Genomic DNA, 18,678 nt, shown 5'->3' on the forward strand with positions numbered 1-18,678 from the left:
TGACAACACTGCAGGGTGGCTGACACGTCACCAGGCACCTGGGCAGGTGTGCAGAGAAGCAGCCCTCAGCCACAGCCAGTTCCAGCAGCCTGCCAAGGTCCTCTGGAGCACAGGTCCTGAGGGGCAGAGGTCGTGGACCCTGACCCTGCCACTCGTGCCCAGGCCCCGCCCACCTACCTGCCATACTCGCAGCCTCCTCTGACAGAAGGCCTCAGTCTATGGCCAGGTCACTTCCCTGGGAAGAGCCAGGCCCTGTCCCCTCCCAGGCTGACCCATTCCACCCAGCTGGTCAGCTGGCACAAAGCCACAGCCATGCCTTCACCCCGCCCACACATCCTGGCAGGGCCTTGAAACAGCCCATCAGGTGAAATGCAGGACATCCAGATAACTACAGATTTCTGCAAAGAATTTTCTAGCGTAAGTATGTCCCATGCATTATTTGGGACATACTTATGCTAAGAAATTGTTTATCTGAAATCCAAATTTAGCTGGTATCCTGTACTGTGCTTGCAGAATCGGGCACCTTTGGAAAAGGCTCTGTTCTTAGGGTTCTGAGTGGAGACAATGGGAGTCTCTTCCCAGACTGTCTCTGCAGTGTCCTCCAGGCTACAATCCACTCAGGGACCAAAGGGCCCATCTTCCAGATGGCCCCTCCCCAAGAAAGCAGCACCTGGGAACAGGATGCTGACCTGCCAACACTGCACCCACTGTGACACCAGCCCTGCCAGGACCCAGGGGGTGGCACCTCAGGGTCCCCGCCCAGAAACCAAAACCAAGGCTAAATGCAGTTTCTTCCACATTTAGGGTCTTCCCAGGGACTGACAAGTTCAAAGTGGAGCCTGTGGTCACACTTGCGGAGCGCCACTTGAAACTGGGAGGAGATCCCACAGCACCCTCAGAGGGGCACACGCAGACTCAAGGCCAGCCAGGCCTCCCCAGGAGCCCCTGCAGGTCAGAGAGCCCTGTCCACACCTCAGGGAAACTGAGGCAAGGGAAGACCCCCCCAAGTCGGGGTCCAGGGGCCCAGAGCCTGGGAAGGGCCAATCCCAACAAGCAAGCACAGTGGAGGCCCCACAAGGCAGAGGCGGGCAGAGGTGCCTGGGCAGGGCCAAAGGCACAGTGGCTGCAGCCCCCACCCTGCCTCCCCCTCAGCCGCCTTCATTTATTCTGCACTCAGGGCCAGACTGGATGGGAGGGTAAGACCATGCCTGCAAGAGGGGAATCTAGCTGGTCACCTCAAGGGGGCAGCAGGTGGGCTTCAGGTCACAGGGACTTGTTCCCATCAGCAGGTGCCATGGGGGCCTCACAGAAGGTAGGAGGGGGTCTGTGCGGCACAAAGGTGGTCCAGGAGGGTGCAAGGGGGGACAGCATCGAGAGGGGTGGGTGCAGGAGCCCTGAGCCACAGCAGCTGGGGGTTGTGCAGAGGGGCTGGGGGGTGGAGAAAGGTAAGTGGTCCCCTGGGGGTCCAGGGCAGCAGTGATGGGGCCTTCCCTAGGGTGTGGTGACACTCCTGCCTCCCCATGGTGGGAGATAAACAGGCTCCTCCCTCACAGGGCCCCTGCACCCTGCCTGCTCCCTGTTTCCCCAAGGGCCTGCTGCTAAGTGGGAGGCAGGCCCCCATTCCAGAGACCACCTCTGAGCCTGAAAGGGCAGAGGAGGGTCGGACTGCAGGCAGGTGCCTTGATGACCCACTGCACAGACGGGGTCCTGGTCACAAAACAGGCCTGGCTGGATGGAGATGTGTCCCAGACACCCAGGGGTCAGCCGGCCAGTAAGGGGGCAGACTGGGGACAGCGGTGACTTGGAGAGCGGGGCAAAGGTGGGCAAGTGAGCGTCTGACCGTCTCAGAAAGGGTGAACATCGATGAAATGGGGGGCTGCAAGGGTTCCTCACCTCCCTGTGGAGAAGCCACCTGAGGACCAGCTCAGAATTCCATGGAAATCCAGAGGCAGAGTCCCTGAGGCTCCTCCCCACAAAGTGGGGCAAGGCCCAAAGGTAGGGGGTCCCTGGGGCCCAAGCAGGAGGAAGCCCCCAGGGCCCCGGCCTGCTCAGCACAGTTCCCACCAGGGCAGAAGAAGGGCAGGGGGTCACTGGCCTCTCCCCAACCCTTGCAAAGCACCTCCCTGCTGGCCTGGGGCACAGGAGGCAGTGAAAAGTTTGGGGGTGCTTTGGAAGCATCCTGCTGAGGATCCCGAGGGATCCTGCAAGGGAAGCCTCCAAACACACACACAGCTCTCAGGTGCCCCTGGACCCTGGGGAAAACGTGGCCCAGGCCTGGGGCTTCCCATCCCCACAGGGGCCTACGGCCCCCAGCATTCCAGCCGGCCCTGCAGGCCCAAGACTCCTGCTCCTGGGAGAGCAGACAAGCACCTCGCAAGACCACGTGCTCCAGCTCCGGGAGGGGGCTGGCCAGGCCCCAGGCCCAGCCCTGGCTGCCAGGCCCGAAAGGATGCTTCGGCCTCTCCCCCGGGCCCCCAGGTCACGCAGGCGCCCCAACAGGTGGGCAGAGCCCCGCTCCCCAGGGCCCAACTCCGCCACCCCCACTGTCCGCAGTCGGGGCAGGGGTGGAAGTGGAGGCGCAGGCTGCTCGAAAGGTGGGGGAGGGGAGCAGGGGTGCGGGCGTCGTGGGCCGATGGGGCTGCGCGGCCGGGCTGCGCCGGCGGGGTGGGGGAGGGGAGGGACATTGGGGCCAGGACCGGGTGCGGCGGGGCGGGGATGGGGCCCCGCGGCGGTTTGGGAAGCGCGGCCTGGAGGGCGGGGGACGGGGGCCCGGGGGAGGGGGACGGGTGGGGGGGGCGCGCAGGGGAGGGGGGCCCGGGGCCCGGCGACGGCCTTACCTCCGACCCTGTACATGTTGGCGGCCATGTCCGGCGGCGGCGGGGCCGCGGGCTGCGCGGGCGGCGGGCGGCCTGGAAAATGGAGGCGCGGGCGGGCGGGCGGGGGCGCGGCGGGCGGGCGGGCGGTTTAAAGGGGCCGCTGCCGCCGCCGCCGCCGCCGAGGCCGCGCAGGGACCGAGGCCGCGGCGGGCGGGAGAGGAAGAGGAGGAGCGGCGCGAGCGGGGGAGGGGCCTCGGCGCCGGCGCCGTTACAGCCGCTCGCGCCCTCCCGTGGGTCCTCCCCGCGGCCCCCCAGTGGGTCCTTCCCCAAGTTCTCAGGCGGCGTCTCCCTATTCTCCCCCCCACGCCTGTGTTTCCTCCCCAGCCCCTGGTGGGGCTCCCTGTTCTCCCCACACCGCGGGCCCTCCCTGGAGCCCCCAGGTGGGTCCCCCCAGTTCTCCCCTCGTGGATCCTCCCATTGCTCCTCCCCAGAGGGGTCCTCCTACAACCCGCTAGGGTGCCCCTTATGTGTGGGTCCTTCTGGCATCCTCAGCGCCCCTTCCCGGGGTGGGTCCTCCCCACTCCCCATCCCTGGGTCCACATCTTCAGCGTCCCTTCCCACAGTAATCCACCACACCCTCCACGCCCTCTGGAACCCTTCCAGGGGCCTCCCGCCCCCTCTCTCCCACAAGCCTTCCCCCCCATTACCCCCAGCCCCGGTGGGGCCTTTCCAAGTCCTCCACTGCCCTGACGCCCAGCAGCCATGCCCTGGCCTCGCGATCGGACCCATGCCTCCCTTCAAGGCTGCTGTCTCCACTCACCGTGGGTCTCTGGCCTTGCCGGTCACAGCCCATTCCCCCAGCCATGCTCACATGTGGGGGTGCCCCCACCCCACTTCCAAGTGAGCCAGTTCCTGAGCTGGCATGGCCTCCCTGGCCTGTGGTCTGATGAAAAGGCTGCAGGAGGGCAGCACCTATGCCCAGAGGACGCCCTGTGGAAGACACATCTGAGGCTGGGGTTCCGGCAGGCCTCACTGACCCAGACTCAGTGGGTCGGGATGGCAGGAGGTGCCATGCCCAGAAGACAGGGGGGCTGGAAGGGCTTCCTGTGTGCAGTGAGGCACCTGGCTCTCCTTCCCACACCAGTTGGGATCTGGAAGTCTGTGTGCTTCTTGCTTCACGTCCAACGACAGTGGAGAGTCTGGTCCATGCAGTGCCCGCAAAACCAGGGTCCTTACGCCCCCAGGGGGGAGAGCACGAAGCAGAGGGGATGGCGTCCCAGCCATAGTGTGCAGACAGGGTTGACAGCACTGCTGGGGGGTGAGGAAAATGGGGTGTCGGGGGCTCCAGGGGTCTGGTTTGAGCAACACCAGAGTTATCTGTTTACTCACATGGGGCAGGTCTGTGGCGGGGGCAGGGGGGCATGTCCAGTTTGTGGGACATGGAGGGGCTCTTTCACGGAGTGGAGCTCAGGATGCCACGTGGTGGAGGAGACCCCCCCCATAGACAGGTCCTTACAGGGGACTATCGAGGTGGGCAGGAGCCCAGAGCGTGTGCTGGGATAAAAGAAAGCCAGGCAGGGGTCCCAGGAGAGCAGTGGACTACGTGCCACATGGTGCCACCACCGGCCACCATCTCTCAGGAACTTAGCTGGGAAGGGCAGTGAGGGGGTGGGACCACAGTTGTGCTTGATGGGGGAGGAGCTTAGCTATAGGACACAGGCGTGATACTAGGATTTGATATTCCAAGGGGAGGAGAGGCGGTGGGGTGCTTCCCCTCCCCTCCACAGGCCTCTGTCCTCCCTTTCTGGCCTTCGACTCCTCTGGAAAGCAAAGCTGCAGCGTAAAATCTTCCACCAACACCTCACAAAGTGACCCAGGAGTCAGGACAACCAGAAGGTGACCAGGCAGCCATCATGCACGAGAGCTTCTGCCTCCCTCCCAGAAACTGGAGACCTCAACCTGAGAGCAGATGCCATGGGCACCCAGCCTACTGTTTCCCTCTATCCAGTGGGGGTGAAGGGAGGAAGGGCTGCCTGAGAGTGGACAGTAAAGCTTCTGAGGTCAATCGGTGTCTGAGGGAAGACACCAGAATTCCAAGTCTCCCCTGAGGTGACATGTGCCTGTCACAAAGCAGAGTGACATTTAATAGTGTCTCGGGACACCGCAGCCCAGCTCCTCCAGCTGGCTCCCACTCTTGACTGACAAAGTGGCTGCATGTAGGGCTGAGGCCATAAACCAGTTCCGCCAAGTCAACACATCTGATACGTTGCAAAAAAGACGAATTCCTCTGTTTGGTAGCAGAGCAAACAGACTGTCAGAGCAGGCGTGATGTGAGGAAGGTCTGAGCACATCCGTGAGTCAACACCAGCAGAACAAGGGGGAGTGAGGGGCAGGCCGACGGGGCAGGGACACAGCACTGGAAGCAGGAGCTGGGCTCAGGAGAAGCCCGAGAACTGGAGACATGGCAGCAGGGCCAGAGCAGAGGCCCCCTGTGGAGGGGCAGGATGGCAGGTCCCTAATACAGCAGAGGCTGGATGAGCAATTAAAGCGATTCACTCAGCACCAACTTCAGGCCACACTGTTTCACCTGGGAGACTCCCTCTTGGGGGCGCAAAGTCTAGGGGAGGAGGGAAGGTAACGAATGGTGTGATGACGTCACATGCTTTCAGACAAAGTGACCATGGCAAAGGGCAGTTTGTTTAGCGGTCAGGACACTGGTGAAGGAGGAGCCCTTAGGGCCCAACGGAATCCTGTACGAGAAGTTCACGCCACAGTCTAGGAAAGCCCCCAGCACGACCCACCCAAGGCCGGACTACCAGTCACTGACCCTCAGGACGGAGATAACAGAGAGAGGGCATAGCAGACCAGGACGTAAAGTCAGGCCAGCCCTGGTCTCCAGCAGTGCCCAAAGTATGAACAGGAGCCTGGGGCAGGAAAGCGGAACCTAACCCTTCCCCAGCCAAATCCCCCAGGGAGCAGGAAGGCCCCAGGAAAACATTTTTAAACCTGGAAGAAACCAAGAAATAAAATTCTTTGAAAATGTGAAAGCTACCATACATCCAACCACTGAGGACATGATGAAGTCAGTACGGACTCAGGGCCGAGTGGTGCAGGGGACCATGGGGAGTTGCGGGCAGGAAGGACGCAGTCACAGGACACAGGAAGCAGGAGAGCCAGCTCTGGCTAACGGAAGCATGCTGCCTCAAACCAAGTGACACCCGTCCCATCATGGTTTTTGTAATTTCTAAAAATAATCTTAGGAGCATCTTTGAAACTTGGGGTAAAGAAACATTCACCTCATTTCATCGACCATGTTTTCCCTTAATGCTTTAACTTAAAAGAGTAGCTCTGCACGTTCCGTGTGTCACGTGACCTCTCATGCTTGCCTGGGCCTTTACAACTACCTGCGTAAACTTGATCGAACATTGACAGCAATATCTCGGTGATGAAATCGTGGGCAACACTTTTTTTTTTTTTTTAAGATTTTATTGGGGAAGGGGAACAGGACTTTATTGGGGAACAGTGTGTACTTCCAGGCCTTTCTTCCAAGTCAAGTTGTTGTCCTTTCAATCAATTGTGGAGGGTGCCGTTCAGCTTCAAGTTGTTGTTCTTTCAGTCTTAGTTGTGGAGGGTGCAGCTCAGCTCCAGGTCCAGTTGCCATTGCTAGTTGCAGGGGGCACAGCCCACCATCCCTTGCGGGAGTCGAACCCGCAACCTTGTGGTTGAGAGGACCGTTCCAACCAAGTGAGCCATCCAGGAGCTCAGCGGCAGCTCAGCTCAAGGTGCCATGTTCAATCTTAGTTGCAGGGGGCACTGCCCACCATCCCTTGTAGGACTCGAGGAATCGAACTGGCAACCTTGTGGTTGAGAGCCCATTGGCCCATGTGGGAATAGAACCAGCAGCCTTCAGAGTTAGGAGCACGGAGCTCTAACCGCCTGAGCCACCAGGCTGGCCCCTGTGGGCAACACTTTTTAAATTTTATTGTTGGCTTGTGGAATAGTGAGTGCCCTTGCAAAGCCAATGAAGTCCTTTTTCTCGATGGGGGCAGTGGCTGTCCACTGGCCCTCAGAGCACAAGCTACACCTCCCAGGTGCCCCACTGGTCCTGGGGGCTGGGCTGAGGGGGCTCCCCTTTCTGCTTGGCGTGTCTAGAGCAGCCTCAGACCCTGCTCCACACCGGCCGCACAGGCACAGATGGGTGCCAGGGCATGATGGGGACCACATGGCCAGCCCGGAGGCTGCACCCGAGAAACTGTCCTCCCTCCAATTCGGGGTGTCCCCATGAGTCCTGGGGAGGTGCACTGCTCTTCCTACAGCTGGGGAGAGACATACCTGGTCAGGAATCTGAAGTGAAGGAACAGTCTAGAGTGGATATGGAGATAGCACTGCAGTACTCGCTGTCAGAGGTGGCTGGGGGTGACATCCTAACCACGCTGATTCTGCCTGCCCTGCCTGCTGGGTGGACCCTACTCTCACCCGGGCTCCCGGGCCGCCTCACACCCTCCTCAGGGGACACTGCTGACATCAGGGGCCCGCTCATTCTTGGTTGTGGGGACCGTCCTGTTCTCTGTGGTATGGTGAGTAGCACACCTGGCCTCTATTCACGTGGTGCCCGGAGCCCCTGTGGAAAGCAGAGTGCTTCCCCAAAGGTGCACGTCTGTGACTGCACTGGGTTACATGGTAAGGGGCAGTGCAGGTCGCTAACCAGGCGACCCGAAAGGGACCCGGGGTTATTTATGTGGTGGGCCCGACAATCACAGGGTCCCTAATGGGAGAGGAGGCAGAACAGAGACAGGATGTGATGATGAAAAGGGTCACAGATGCTACGTTGTGACTTAGAAGATGGAGGAGAGGCCATGAGCCAAAGGGTGTGGGCGCTTCTAGAAGCTGGAAAGGCGAGAAACGACTGTCCCCTGGAGCCCCCAGGAAAGAAGGCAGCCCTGCCCACACCCTCACCGTAACTCAGTGAGACCTGTTTTGGACTGCCCAGAACTCACAGTTCATGTATTGAAGACACTGAGTCTGTGGTGACCTGTTAGGGCAGCAACACCTCGTGTGACAACAGAGCCATCTCCAGGCACTGTCCCCGGTCCCCGCACCGTGCTCTGCTGGAGAGGGCCGCAGGCTCCGTGCCAGTCCGTGCCAGTCCCCACGGGGAGACGGCGCTCATTCCCGAGAGTCAGGCTGGTCCTGTGGCCGCCCCCCGCCCCCATGGGAGGCGGCCCAGGAGGCTCCCAGCTTCGGGCCTCGGCACTGTGGTGGGGGTTCTGGGGCCACCTGACAGCTGGTCCCGGTGGGGGGACCTCGTGGAGGGCAGAGCACTGGCCATCCCAGAATCTTGGCCGGGTGAGCCAGCCAAGCCCTGGACCTCGAGTGACTAACGAGCCCATGAGGCCAGTCAGTAAGAGGCCTCCACAGCACCTGTCACCTGCCCTAACTGCTGACTGAGCAGGGGAGGGCCGTCCTGCCCAGCACGCAGCCTGCCCTTGACACCCACCCCACTTCCTCATTGGGGGCTACAAAGCCCTGCCTGAATCTCCCCCCCGCCCCTTAGGACATCTCCCCTAGTCCCACCCATCGCCCCCGTCTCTGGCCCTCCACCCACTCTAGGGATCCTGAGAAATGCACAGACCTGGAACAAAATTACTTTCAGGGCCCCCCAGAGAGAGTGGGGGCACCTAGCTTCCTGAGCCCTGCAGTCAGGCAGGGCGGGAGTGGGGGCATGGGGGAGGAAGGGGGTGCAGCATCTGAGCAGTGGGCTCTGGGAGGAGCGGGCTGGGCAGTGCTGCCCGTTTGCTGGTGCCAGCACAGGCCTGACGCCTGCCCTAGCCCCGGTCCTGCGGCTCGTGAGCTCCTGCTGCCCAGAGCGCCCTGTACCCAGCTGCCTACACCGAAGCCCCATCAGCCCAACAGTCAGTCACCAAGGCCTGCCCTGCTGCTGTCCTCGCACCCACGAGGGCTGGGAGCCTGCAAGCACCCCCTTCCTCCCCTGCCACTTCCCATCCCCCTCCATCTTGGTCTCCCCAAAAATGCAGTCCTGCCTCATCACCCCTCGAAAGCATAGCAGGCGCAGGGTCAGCTCCTCACAGCGACCCCAGACTTCTGCCACGCTGCCTCTGGGCTGTCCAGTCCACTCACATGCAGAGGTGGGGAGGCTCGCCTGCTCCAGGAGGCCTTCCCGTATTTAGCGGCTCCTTGACCCCGCAGCCCCTGGCTGCTCCCCATCACAGTGTCAACTTGGGTTACGTGTGGGCTCCTGGAGGCAGGGCCCAATGCTGACCGGCACCCCAGGGCTGGGCAGGCACCAGTACCTGAGGTCTCAGGATATCAAAGCCCCACCTTCCTAAGGGCTGCTGGTCCCACTGTCTCACCAAGCCATTCAAGCAGGCACCTGATTCCTTGAGGGGGCCTGGCCCCCCAGCATAGACCCCTTGAGCCCAGGCCCGCAAAGGAGCTGGTCATAAACCAGGCCCTCCAAGGCCGCCCACAGCTGCTGGCTTCTGACGAGTGGGCAGCCTCTCCTGGCACCGCCCCCCCCTCCTCCAGGCCCCACCAGGTGGCCTCTTGTAGGCTGGGCTGGGGCAAGGCATCCCTCCTGGAGGTGGCCTCCAGGGCCTCAGGGGTACGTGTTCTGGGAAGAGACAGCCAGACAGTGCTCTTGGGCCAGTTTTCTCATTTGCGGGCTGGTCATGGCCCTGGGTGGGATGTGAAAATGGCCTAAAGTGTCCCTCCGGCCAGCCGCCTCCCCCAGAACCCTCCAGGAAAGGTGCTGGAGACAGACACCAGCTGAGTGGGCTCTCAGGAGGGCGGCCAACTCGAAACCTGGGCCTCCAAAGTCGAGTTCTGCCAGAAAGGCACGCTCTGGGCCAGGAAGGCGTGGAAGTCGTGGGTGGACTCGAAGGACCTCCGCGGGTGGGGGATGAGTACGTCCTTGTCCACGTCCTGGGACACCAGCTGTGCCACGATCTGCGCGACGTCCTGCGGGAGACGGCAGGGTCAGGGGCGGGGCCGGGGCGGGGCTCGGAAGAGAGGCCCCGCGAACCGCGTCGCCCTCCCAGCAGCGCACCAGGCAGTGGGCGGAGCGCCCCGCGGCGCCGCGCCTCCCCCAGACGCCCAGCGTGGCCCGCCGCCGGCGCTCTTCGATGCTGAGGCTCCAGTGTCGGCTGGGGCGCCTGCTTCTCTGCGGTGGCTCGCACACCTGCGGGGAAAGGACAGCGGTTCAGCCGGCCACGACCGGGGGGGTCCCTCCACCCGCCGATCCTCTGCACCCTCCCCGGGTGGATGCCGAGCCCCCTCCCCTCCATCCAGCTCAGGCTCCCAGGACGACGGCCAGGGCCCCGCAGCCCCTGGTCCTGCGGCTTCCGCGGTTTTGCACAGTGGTCTGCGCCTGCACGCCTTCCCAGCACCTGCCCGCCTCTGGGCGCACAGGTCGGCCCCAGACGTGGAGTGTACAGCGGAGGCCACGGCCGCCCAGCTCATGCCCTGAAGGGGCACCTGAGCCTGCCGCGCACACTCTGGGGAGGCCGGGAGAACCGCGGCCAGACTGTTGTGCGCTTCAAGAAAGGCGGAGCCCAACAGTCAACCTTTCCTCCTCAAGTCCACCTAAAATGACCACAAAGAAATGAAGAAATAACACTCAGGAATCCACAACGCTCAAGAAACGGGGGGGTGCTACCAACTGGGAAAGGCCAGAAGCAGGCCACACACACTCTTGCAGGGCCCTGCTGGCAGAATTTCCCAGAACTAGGCTGTCTGTGAAAGACCCTGGGGGAGCCCCTCCCAGACTGCCTAGCCCGGGCCCATCCTGCTACCTCCCTGGGGGAAGACGGGTGCCATGGGGGGGTTGCCATGCTAAAAATAAGGGCTAAGACAAACTCAAAGTGAAGTCCCCCTTCCTCAACAAATTAAAAAAAGAATTACCATATGATCCAACAACCCCACTTCTGGATATACACCCAAAGAATTGAAAGCAGGTCTCAAAGAGCTAACTGTACATCCACGCTCACAGCAGCACCATTCACAATAGCCAAAAGGTAGAAACCACCCAGTGTCCACCACAGATGAGTGGGTAAACGAATGGGGTCCAGCCACACACTGGGACGTCACCCAGCCTTAAAGAGGACGGACTCTGACACCTGCGATGGCACACGTGGACCTGAGGACACTATATAAAGGGAAATAAGGCAGACACAGAGGGACAAATGCTGTGTGATCCACTTACACAAGGTCCCTCAAGGAGTCAGGTCCACAGAGGCAGGAAGTAGATGGTGGGGCCGGGGCCGGGGGAGGAGGGGCTGGGCAGTGAGTGTTTAATGGGGACAGAGGTTGAGATTTGCAGGATGAGAACGTTCTGGAGATGTGTTTCAGAACAATGTGAATAGACTTAACACTACTGAACTGTACACTTAAAAATGGTTAGGATGACAAGTAAAAAGTGGACATTTGAACAGACACACAGAGAATGAAGACGATGTGAGGAGTGAGGACACGGCGAAGACAGCCGTCTACACGCCACGGACAGAGGCCTGGAACAGAGCCTCCCCACAGGCCTCAGAGGTCAGAGGACAGAGAGCTGTGACCTGGAGCTGTGACCTCCCAGGTACGATGTGTCCATGGGAGGGCCATTCAGAAAACAGGAGCCCTTGAGATGAAAAGTGTGACATCAGAGTGACAGTTTCCATAAAGGCCTGGCACAGTGTTCTTTGGCCCGGTTCCCCACTCCCCGTGGAGGTGGCTTCACAGTCGTGTCTGAGGGCCATCGGCTGGCTCTAACTCCAGGCCTCAGGGAAGGGCAGCGGCAAAGCCCACTGTGAGTGGCACAGCTGCCATGGTGCGGCTCCTCCCCACCCGGTCGGAGCCCCAGGCTCCACTCACAAGTCCCGGTGCACGTCGGGTGGGGCGTTCAATCCTCCCACGACGCCTGCCTTTCGCCTGGGCCGTTTGCTCCACCTACTGAGTTACTGGTGTCAGTACTCGTGCTTTGTCTCGCCTGTTTTATGGGTCTTTCTCTGCCCTCTCTTCTTTCCTCTAGACCAATCAGGCGTCATGTGCTTCCCGCTGTTCCCGCCACTGGTTCGGAAGTGGTTCTCTTGGGTGTCATCATGGTGTATGTGCAAACTCATCAAAGTCTGAAGCTGACCATGTCTCCATCACCTTCTCACCCAGCACAGGAGTTTAGGACACTTGCCTTGCTCACAGGGCGGCTCCTGACACCTGTGCCGTGCTGGGTGTGCATGCCCTAGGATTCCTGTGTGTGCGTGCGACATCTGCATACGGCCGCACTCGCCTGCGTTAGTCTCCATCTTTCCACACACGGCCTTCTTTGTGGCCCTCCTTCCATCTGCAGTCACTTTCCTGCTGTATGAGGTCTGTTCTCAGAATGGGGTGAGGGTCAGCTGGGGGCAAATTCTTTCTCCCACTTGTCATTTTATTTACTTATTTTGCCCTTTTCTTGAAAGGTATTTTCGCTGGACATGAACCCACAGAGTGACAGTTTTCTCCTCACACCCCATCAAGCTTCCAGGTTGTCCATGGCAGTCTGACTCTTCCTACTTTGAAGGGTGTGCGTCTATCCTCTTTGATTGCTTCTGAGATCTCTGTCTCTGGCGTCCTGCAGTTTCGCTACGATGGTTCCCAGTACGGATGCCCTTTATTTCTCCTGCGGGGAATTGGGCCGGCCCGTGACTACGCCTCACTCACTGGGCTGGCCAGTGTCACTTCCCACATTTACGCCCTGGACTTCCATCGCACATTAGCTAGGATGACCAGTGTAGCCAATAGGGTGTTGCAGAAATGAGGGGTGTGACTTCCACAGCTGTCACAAGACACTGCAGCCTCCTCATTGCTCTGTGTTGGAGCACTCGCCGGGGGGAAGCAGCCGCCAGCCACCGTGACTGAGGACACTCAAGGCCCGTGGAGAGGCCCAGGCGGTGGAGAGCTGAAGGCCTCCTGCCCACGTCTGGCACTGACTGCCCAGCCATGTGAGTGGCAGGTCCCCAGCCATCCCCAGCCAAGCTTCGGACGACTGTAGCTCTGCCTGACATCTGACAGTGCCCTTGAGGGGCCCCGCCACCCAGTCTGCAGCTGCCAAGTCTCTTGCTGCAGACACGGGACAGATGTATTCATTAGCGCTTTCAGCTGCTAGACTCGGGGGCTTCTGTTGGCAGCATATGCTGCCAGGAACACTGTGTACATTCAGGATACGATTTCCAGGATCCACAGAAAGGTTATTAAAAATTGGGATTGCACGGAATTAGTTATTTGGGAAATCTGGCAGATTTCGGTCAGTCTTCCCATCCAATAATAGGTCGGGCTTCATCCTGTCCTGCGTTCCCTCCCACCCCTTCGTGTTCTCCGTACAGGCGGCAGCCAAGCCCAGACTTACTCAGAAGACGTGGTCCTGTTCTGAGTGTAAATGGCCCTTTTTGCTGGTCCGTTTCTGGTTGGTTACTTTTATGCTGAAGATGATTGTGTTGAATGGCGGTCATATATCCAACCTTCCTATTCTATTAGTGGTGTGTTTTTATTGGCTTCCGTGGATTTTCTAGGCAGACAGTGTATTAGCTGCAAATAGTGACCATTTCGTCTTCTCTTTTCAGGTGTTTATAGCTCACTTCATTTTCCTGACTCCTGCGGAGGCTGTCTCATCGTCATGGCAACGCACTGCTGCCCAAGTCTGCAAGGAACACTCCTGCTGGCCCACTCCAGGCCCACGACAGCCCCCTTTCTCGGGGTACAGAAATGTCCATCCCTTCTGACCTTATGAATAGTCAACAGGTTTTCAGTTCTGTTTTGTTTTTAAGGAACGAAACTGAAGTTTATGAACATTATTTTCAACATCTACTGAGATAATCGTGGGGTCTTCCTCCTTTTGATAATGTAGAGCATTTTATTAATTCCCAAACTCCTTCTTCCTCAGATACAATTTTCTTGTATTTATATACAACTTCATTTATTCAGTACATTCACTGAGCACCTATTGTGTGCTAGGCACCCTCCCAGGTCCTGGGAAAGCAGTGAAGCAGACAGAGCCCTTGCTCTCCTGGAGGCGGGCAGGGCACCCCGACACCGCCGTGCTGTCCTGGAGGATGGGGGCACCCTGACACCACGGGGCTGTCCTGGAGGATGGGGCACCCCAACACCACCGGGCTGTCCTGGAGGATGGGGGCACCCCGACACTGCCGGGCTGTGTTGGAGGATGGGGGCACCCTGACACCACGGGGCTGTCCTGGAGGATGGGGCACCCCAACACCACCGGGCTGTCCTGGAGGATGGGGGCACCCTGACACCGCCGGGCTGTCCTGGAGGATGGGGGCACCCCGACACCGCCGGGCTGTGTTGGAGGATGGAGCACCCCGACACCGCCGGGCTGTCCTGGAGGCGGGCAGGGCACCCTGACACCACCGTGCTGTTCATTGTTTTTGCTGCTGCTGCTGTTTGCACTCCTCATGGTGCTCCTGCCAGTGACATCGGGACATCGGGTTTCCTTCTTTTTCCCTTTTCCGTCCTCCTCTTCCCAGCATGGGTGTCTAGGTGATGCCGGTTCTGGGCAGTTTAAGCCTCACTGAAGGGGATGAGTAATTTCTCCATTGCTTGGGAGGGCCCACCCATAAGTTCTTCCTTCAGGGAAGGTCTGGGGCCACTTCAGAGTTTCCTTTGCTGTTATTGATCTCTCTGGGTCCTTCCTTCCTTCCTTCCTTTCTTTTTTGTACCAGCCCCCTGCACCTGTCGCAGGCCCTGGGCCAGGCGCCTCTCGGTGGCATCTACAGGACGAGGCCTTCCAGCCGTCTGTGACCTCAGTCACCGCGGGGCTGGCCACCTGCTTCCCAGCCTCACCCTGTTGCTCCAGCCTCTCCAGGCCTCTCCAACGCCTTGCTTGCCACGTTCAGGGTTCTAGGAGGGACAAGGTGTGTGTTATTCATGGGGTCCCTGAAATCCAGTCATGGTCGACATCTGAGGGCTCAGTGAGTCACTCCTGTTGGTAATTGTGCTCCTCGGATCAGTTATGTCTTTTTTCTTACTTATTTCATCCCTGTTTTCTTCTCGGAAAGCTGCATTACACGCACTGGAACTGTGAGTTTGGTCATTTCTCAGGAGATGGCTATACCTCTATGTCCTAGGTGCTCCCAGACTCCACTGTGAGGTGCCCCCAGTCCCCAGGCGTTGCACGCAGCCCATGGCCAGCCGGTCCCTGCAGGCAGACAAGGGAGGGCTGTGCCCACCATGGGGCCCTGGGCTCCAGACCTGCCCGTAGAAGGGCTGTCCCATCCCAACCTGACCGTAGGCACGCGTTCAGTTTACTATTAAACAATGCCCACATGGAAAAATGCAAAGGAAAGCATTTAGAAACTCAAGAAAGCACTAGTCTAATGAACAATGCCACGCTTGCTTCAGACTTCCCCCAGGAACACAGTGTGACATGGGCTCTCATTGCCCAGGGTTCCTTCATCCACCTGTGAGCCGCGTGCCATAGGACGCCGCGTCCCAGTCCGCGTGGCCTTCGACTCTGAGCTGGTCTAGCCAGGCAGGTGCACAGTGCCGCAGGCACAGAATGGCCTTCCGTGGGCTCCTCACTGAGCACAGTCTTGGGACATGTCCGCATGGATCCTCGAGGGGCTGACTCATTTGTTGTCATTGCTGTACTACTGTCACCCCGACAGATGGGACACTGGGCTGTTTTCTGCCCACGTGCAGGCTCTTCTGGGATAGCCAGGCACACGCCCACCCGCAGGAGCACTGGCTCTGTCCCCACACCTTTGTCAACATTTATACCCTCTGCCTTTCGTATTTTTGTCAAACAATTGCATTTCTTTCCCAGACACATGCCTCCTACTTCCTTCATGGCCAGCTTGGGCTCGCTCTCCGTGGAAGGCCCATGCGTTCTGGGACCATCTGTCTCTTTCTCAGGTGCATGTGCCGTGTCCTACATGCTGTCTAAGTGGCTGGCGTCTTGTCTCTGGGCCTCACTCCTGTGTCTGTCGGGGGCTAGGTGTGGGGACAAGAAGGCGCTCATGTCCCTCTGTTTTCAGCACAACCTGCTGAATCACTTGTCAGGGTGTCCAGTCCAGCGGCCCAGACGGGCCTGGGCCACCTCGCTCAGTCTGTCCTGCCCACCCGGGGCCTGGTGGGCACACGTGCTTTGCTTTCACACTGCCCGCCATTCACGTGTGTCCTCGGTTAACTCCTCAGGGCCAGACACACGCACTCACCCTTCCCCACCAGACTAGACCCCACTCTTACTGAAAATGCCACTAATAGGTCTTGGAGAAGTTCGTTTGCTTCACCCTATTTGTTCCCCGTGGGCAGCTGTATGTCATTAAATGACATCCATTCCTTCTTTTCTTTTTATGCTTTTTGTATTGTGATAAAATACATAAAATTTATCACTTCAACCATTTTTAAGTGTAAAGCTCACTGCCATTAAGTACATTCACATCGGGATGCAACCCTCACCACCATCTTTCTCCAGAACTTTCTTATCGTCTCGATCAGAACCTCTGTCACCATTAAACACTCACTGCTCATCCCCCATCCCAGCCCTGGCCCCACCATCCACTTCCTGTCTCTGGACCTGACTTATCCAGGGACCTCATGTAAGTGGAATCACACAGGATTTGTCCTTCTGTGACTGGCTTATTTCACTTTACCAGTATACAGTGTCCTCAAGGTCCCATGCATGTCGTAGCAGGTGTCAGGACCTCCTTCTTTTTAAGGCTGAGTGACGTCCCACTGTGTGCTGACCACACTCAGCATTGATGAACACTGGGCCGCGTCCACCTTCCGGATGCAGTGAGTGATGCTGTGTGAACACACACGTGCAAGTCCCTGCTTGTAGCTCTTTCTGTTCTTTCAAATAAATGCGCAGATCACTGAGTCAGTCGTATGGTAATTCTGCTTAATTTTCTGAGGAACCTCCGTACTGTTACCACGGTGACTGGACCATTTTACACCCCACCAGCAGTGCACAGGGTTACGATTTCTCCATTTCCTCGCCAAGACTTGTTCGTTTTGTATTTAATTATGTCTTGTGTCAATGTCCAGATTTTCAGTTTGGTTCTGCTGTTCATGAATCATGTGCAAGGACCGTGTTGCTTTGGTAACTGAAGCTTTGAGATATGAAGTCATACATGTTAGGACTGAAACTAGTCTGGTGTTTCCATTTGACCAGTTTGCCATACTGAAAAAGAGATGTTTATTAGGTTGGTGCAAAAGTAATCGCGGCTTAAAAGGTTAAAAATAATTGCAAAAACCGCGATTACTTTTGCACCAACCCAATAGCATTTTTATCATTGATGACACTGAACTGGGAAGCGTGCGGGGAGAAGCCTCTGTGCTGCTGAGTCTTCCCAGTGTTAAGGCTATGTCGGTAATGCTTTGGGGTATGGGAACGGAGCAACTGCTCACCAATGGGGGCAGCGGGGAGGACAGAGAGGTGCCTCCAGTTTGGGGCTGTCACAAGTGGAGTCTCTAGGAATGTTTTGGTCACGACTTGCGGAGACAAGTGCTTCTGCTGACTGCCTGCCGACACTGTCCTGTCCCCACTGTGTGGGCAGGCAGCTTCCCCTGACTGGGCTCCCTGCACTTGGGGCCGCCGTCTCAACCCCTGGTGGGGGTGCCCCTCTCGCTGGCCTCACATGGCCTTACCCAGGTGCCCAGCAAAGGCAGGAAGACGGCTCACAGTTATGGCATGCAGGAGGGGAGCGAGCCCACTGTAGTGCCCACTCAGGGAAGAGAGCCGTCCTCAGGCACCATTCAGCCCTGTCCATTCACGCACATCCTCCCAGCCCACCTCCAGAGCCAGTTCCTGGGGTTCCCGGAGGGGAGCGATGGGGTGGCCGAGGCCAGGCTCTTCAGCTTACCCAGTCCTGAGTCTGCAGTGTCTGCTGACTGCTGCTCTGGACACCCGGCTGGCCCCAGACTGCAGTCGGGCTGGGCAAGGGAGCGGGCAGCCTGTGCTCTGTGGCCAGCTGTGGTCCTGGCTTTTCCCTCTGGGAGTCCTTAAGCAGATGCCTCGTGCTCTCCATCTCCAGCCAGCTCCTGCTTGTCTGCACCTCTGGGCTCTAGAAGGACCCCAAGGCCACTCGTGTTCTCTGAGCCCCTCTGGCAGATGGAGGCAGTGTCAGGCCCTAGAGGCTCACCTCTGCCACTGGCCAGACAGTGCTGGGGGAGCCTCAGGCCAGTGAGACTTAACGCTGGACTCCAGTGGGTGACCTGGGGCCCCGGGCTCCCGTTGCCACTTTTCTTCACACGGACCCTCCGGGCTGGAGCAGCCGCAGCTCCCCACCTCCCACAGGGACAACACCTCTCCGGGCCCCGCCCTGGCTCCACTCCAGGCAGGTGCCCTCCGCCGAGTACCGCGCTTTCTCAGGACCCGGGTGGCCCGTGCACCGAAGGCGCGGAACCACGACTGCGCAAAACGACCACCAGAGAGATGAAGGGTCGCCGGCACCCCTGTGACCTCACCTCCAAGCTCCGGGACGCACCCCAAGGCCCAAGCGGGCTTGAGGCCGCCCCTCTCCACTGCAGGGGAGGCCGCTGACCAGGTGGGGAAGTGGGGGGGTCAGAGGACACACGGGGAGGGTGAGGAGGACACCACTGCGGGTACCCGGGTCAGTGGGGGGGTACACTGGGGTACGGAGGTGGGAGAGGAGGGGGTACAACGGGGTAAGAGGCGGCGGGGGGCGGGCCTACTGCGGTGGGCGGGTCAAAGAGTAGGGGTGGGGCCCACAGAGGTTCTCGAAGGCCTGATGGGGCGGAGCCGAGCCCAACTTCCGCTCCGACCCCCCCCCCCCGCGCCGGTCCCGCTTCCGGCCGCGTTGCGCCTGCGCCCTGGCGCCTGCCCGCGAGCGGCCTCCTCTCGGCC

General features: G+C 59.3%; 2 protein-coding genes and 1 long non-coding RNA gene across 11 annotated transcripts in view; 1 reads left to right on the forward strand and 2 right to left on the reverse strand.

The window, feature by feature from the left end:
- MTA1 (metastasis associated 1) overlaps positions 1–3,023 on the reverse strand; it is a 34,059-nt gene extending 31,036 nt beyond the window's left edge. For 2 of the 5 annotated variants that reach the window (XM_074326761.1, XM_074326760.1), the window contains exon 1: positions 2,838–3,023. In XM_074326761.1, coding sequence (XP_074182862.1) covers positions 2,838–2,865 — 28 coding nt within the window. In that variant the 5' untranslated portion in view covers positions 2,866–3,023. The remainder of the gene's footprint in view (positions 1–2,837) is intronic. The other 3 variants (XM_074326759.1, XM_074326758.1, XR_012494478.1) reach the window with 2 other exon arrangements.
- On the forward strand, positions 2,403–13,658 carry LOC109455615 (uncharacterized). 2 transcript variants are annotated; one of them, XR_012494479.1, is made up of 5 exons: positions 2,403–2,499; positions 11,267–11,415; positions 11,848–12,182; positions 12,275–13,041; positions 13,415–13,658. It is a non-coding gene; the product is annotated as an uncharacterized LOC109455615 (long non-coding RNA). The 2 variants fall into 2 exon arrangements; XR_002138681.2 differs by having other exon boundaries at positions 12,275–12,796.
- TEX22 (testis expressed 22) lies at positions 8,368–18,531 on the reverse strand. 4 transcript variants are annotated; one of them, XM_019747291.2, is made up of 4 exons: positions 17,954–18,531; positions 17,675–17,875; positions 9,883–10,014; positions 8,368–9,794 (listed from the first exon to the last, which is right to left on the reverse strand). In XM_019747291.2, exons 2-4 carry the CDS (start codon positions 17,837–17,839, stop codon positions 9,615–9,617), a joined length of 477 nt encoding a protein of 158 aa, XP_019602850.2. In that variant the 5' UTR covers positions 17,840–17,875; positions 17,954–18,531; the 3' UTR covers positions 8,368–9,614. The 4 variants fall into 4 exon arrangements, with proteins under 4 accessions (XP_019602850.2, XP_019602851.2, XP_019602852.2 ...); XM_019747292.2 differs by having other exon boundaries at positions 18,279–18,530; XM_019747293.2 differs by having other exon boundaries at positions 17,675–17,915; positions 18,279–18,530.
- Positions 18,532–18,678: the final 147 nt, after the last annotated feature.

The sequence above is a fragment of the Rhinolophus sinicus genome, linkage group LG03 (genome assembly GCF_036562045.2).
Source record: "Rhinolophus sinicus isolate RSC01 linkage group LG03, ASM3656204v1, whole genome shotgun sequence".
Classification (NCBI taxonomy): Eukaryota; Metazoa; Chordata; class Mammalia; order Chiroptera; family Rhinolophidae; genus Rhinolophus; species Rhinolophus sinicus.

What these genes read in the sequence shown, in the direction of transcription:
- TEX22 (XM_019747291.2), bottom strand. Translation starts at nt 17,839, where the DNA reads ATGGAGAGCACGAGGCATCTGCTTAAGGACTCCCAGAGGGAAAAGCCA. An exon ending in CACTGCAGACTCAGGACTGG is followed by an intron (nt 10,015 to 17,674) that starts GTAAGCTGAAGA and finishes CTTTCCCCGCAG; the next exon opens with GTGTGCGAGCCACCGCAGAG. An exon ending in GGCGCTCCGCCCACTGCCTG is followed by an intron (nt 9,795 to 9,882) that starts GTGCGCTGCTGG and finishes CGTCTCCCGCAG; the next exon opens with GACGTCGCGCAGATCGTGGC.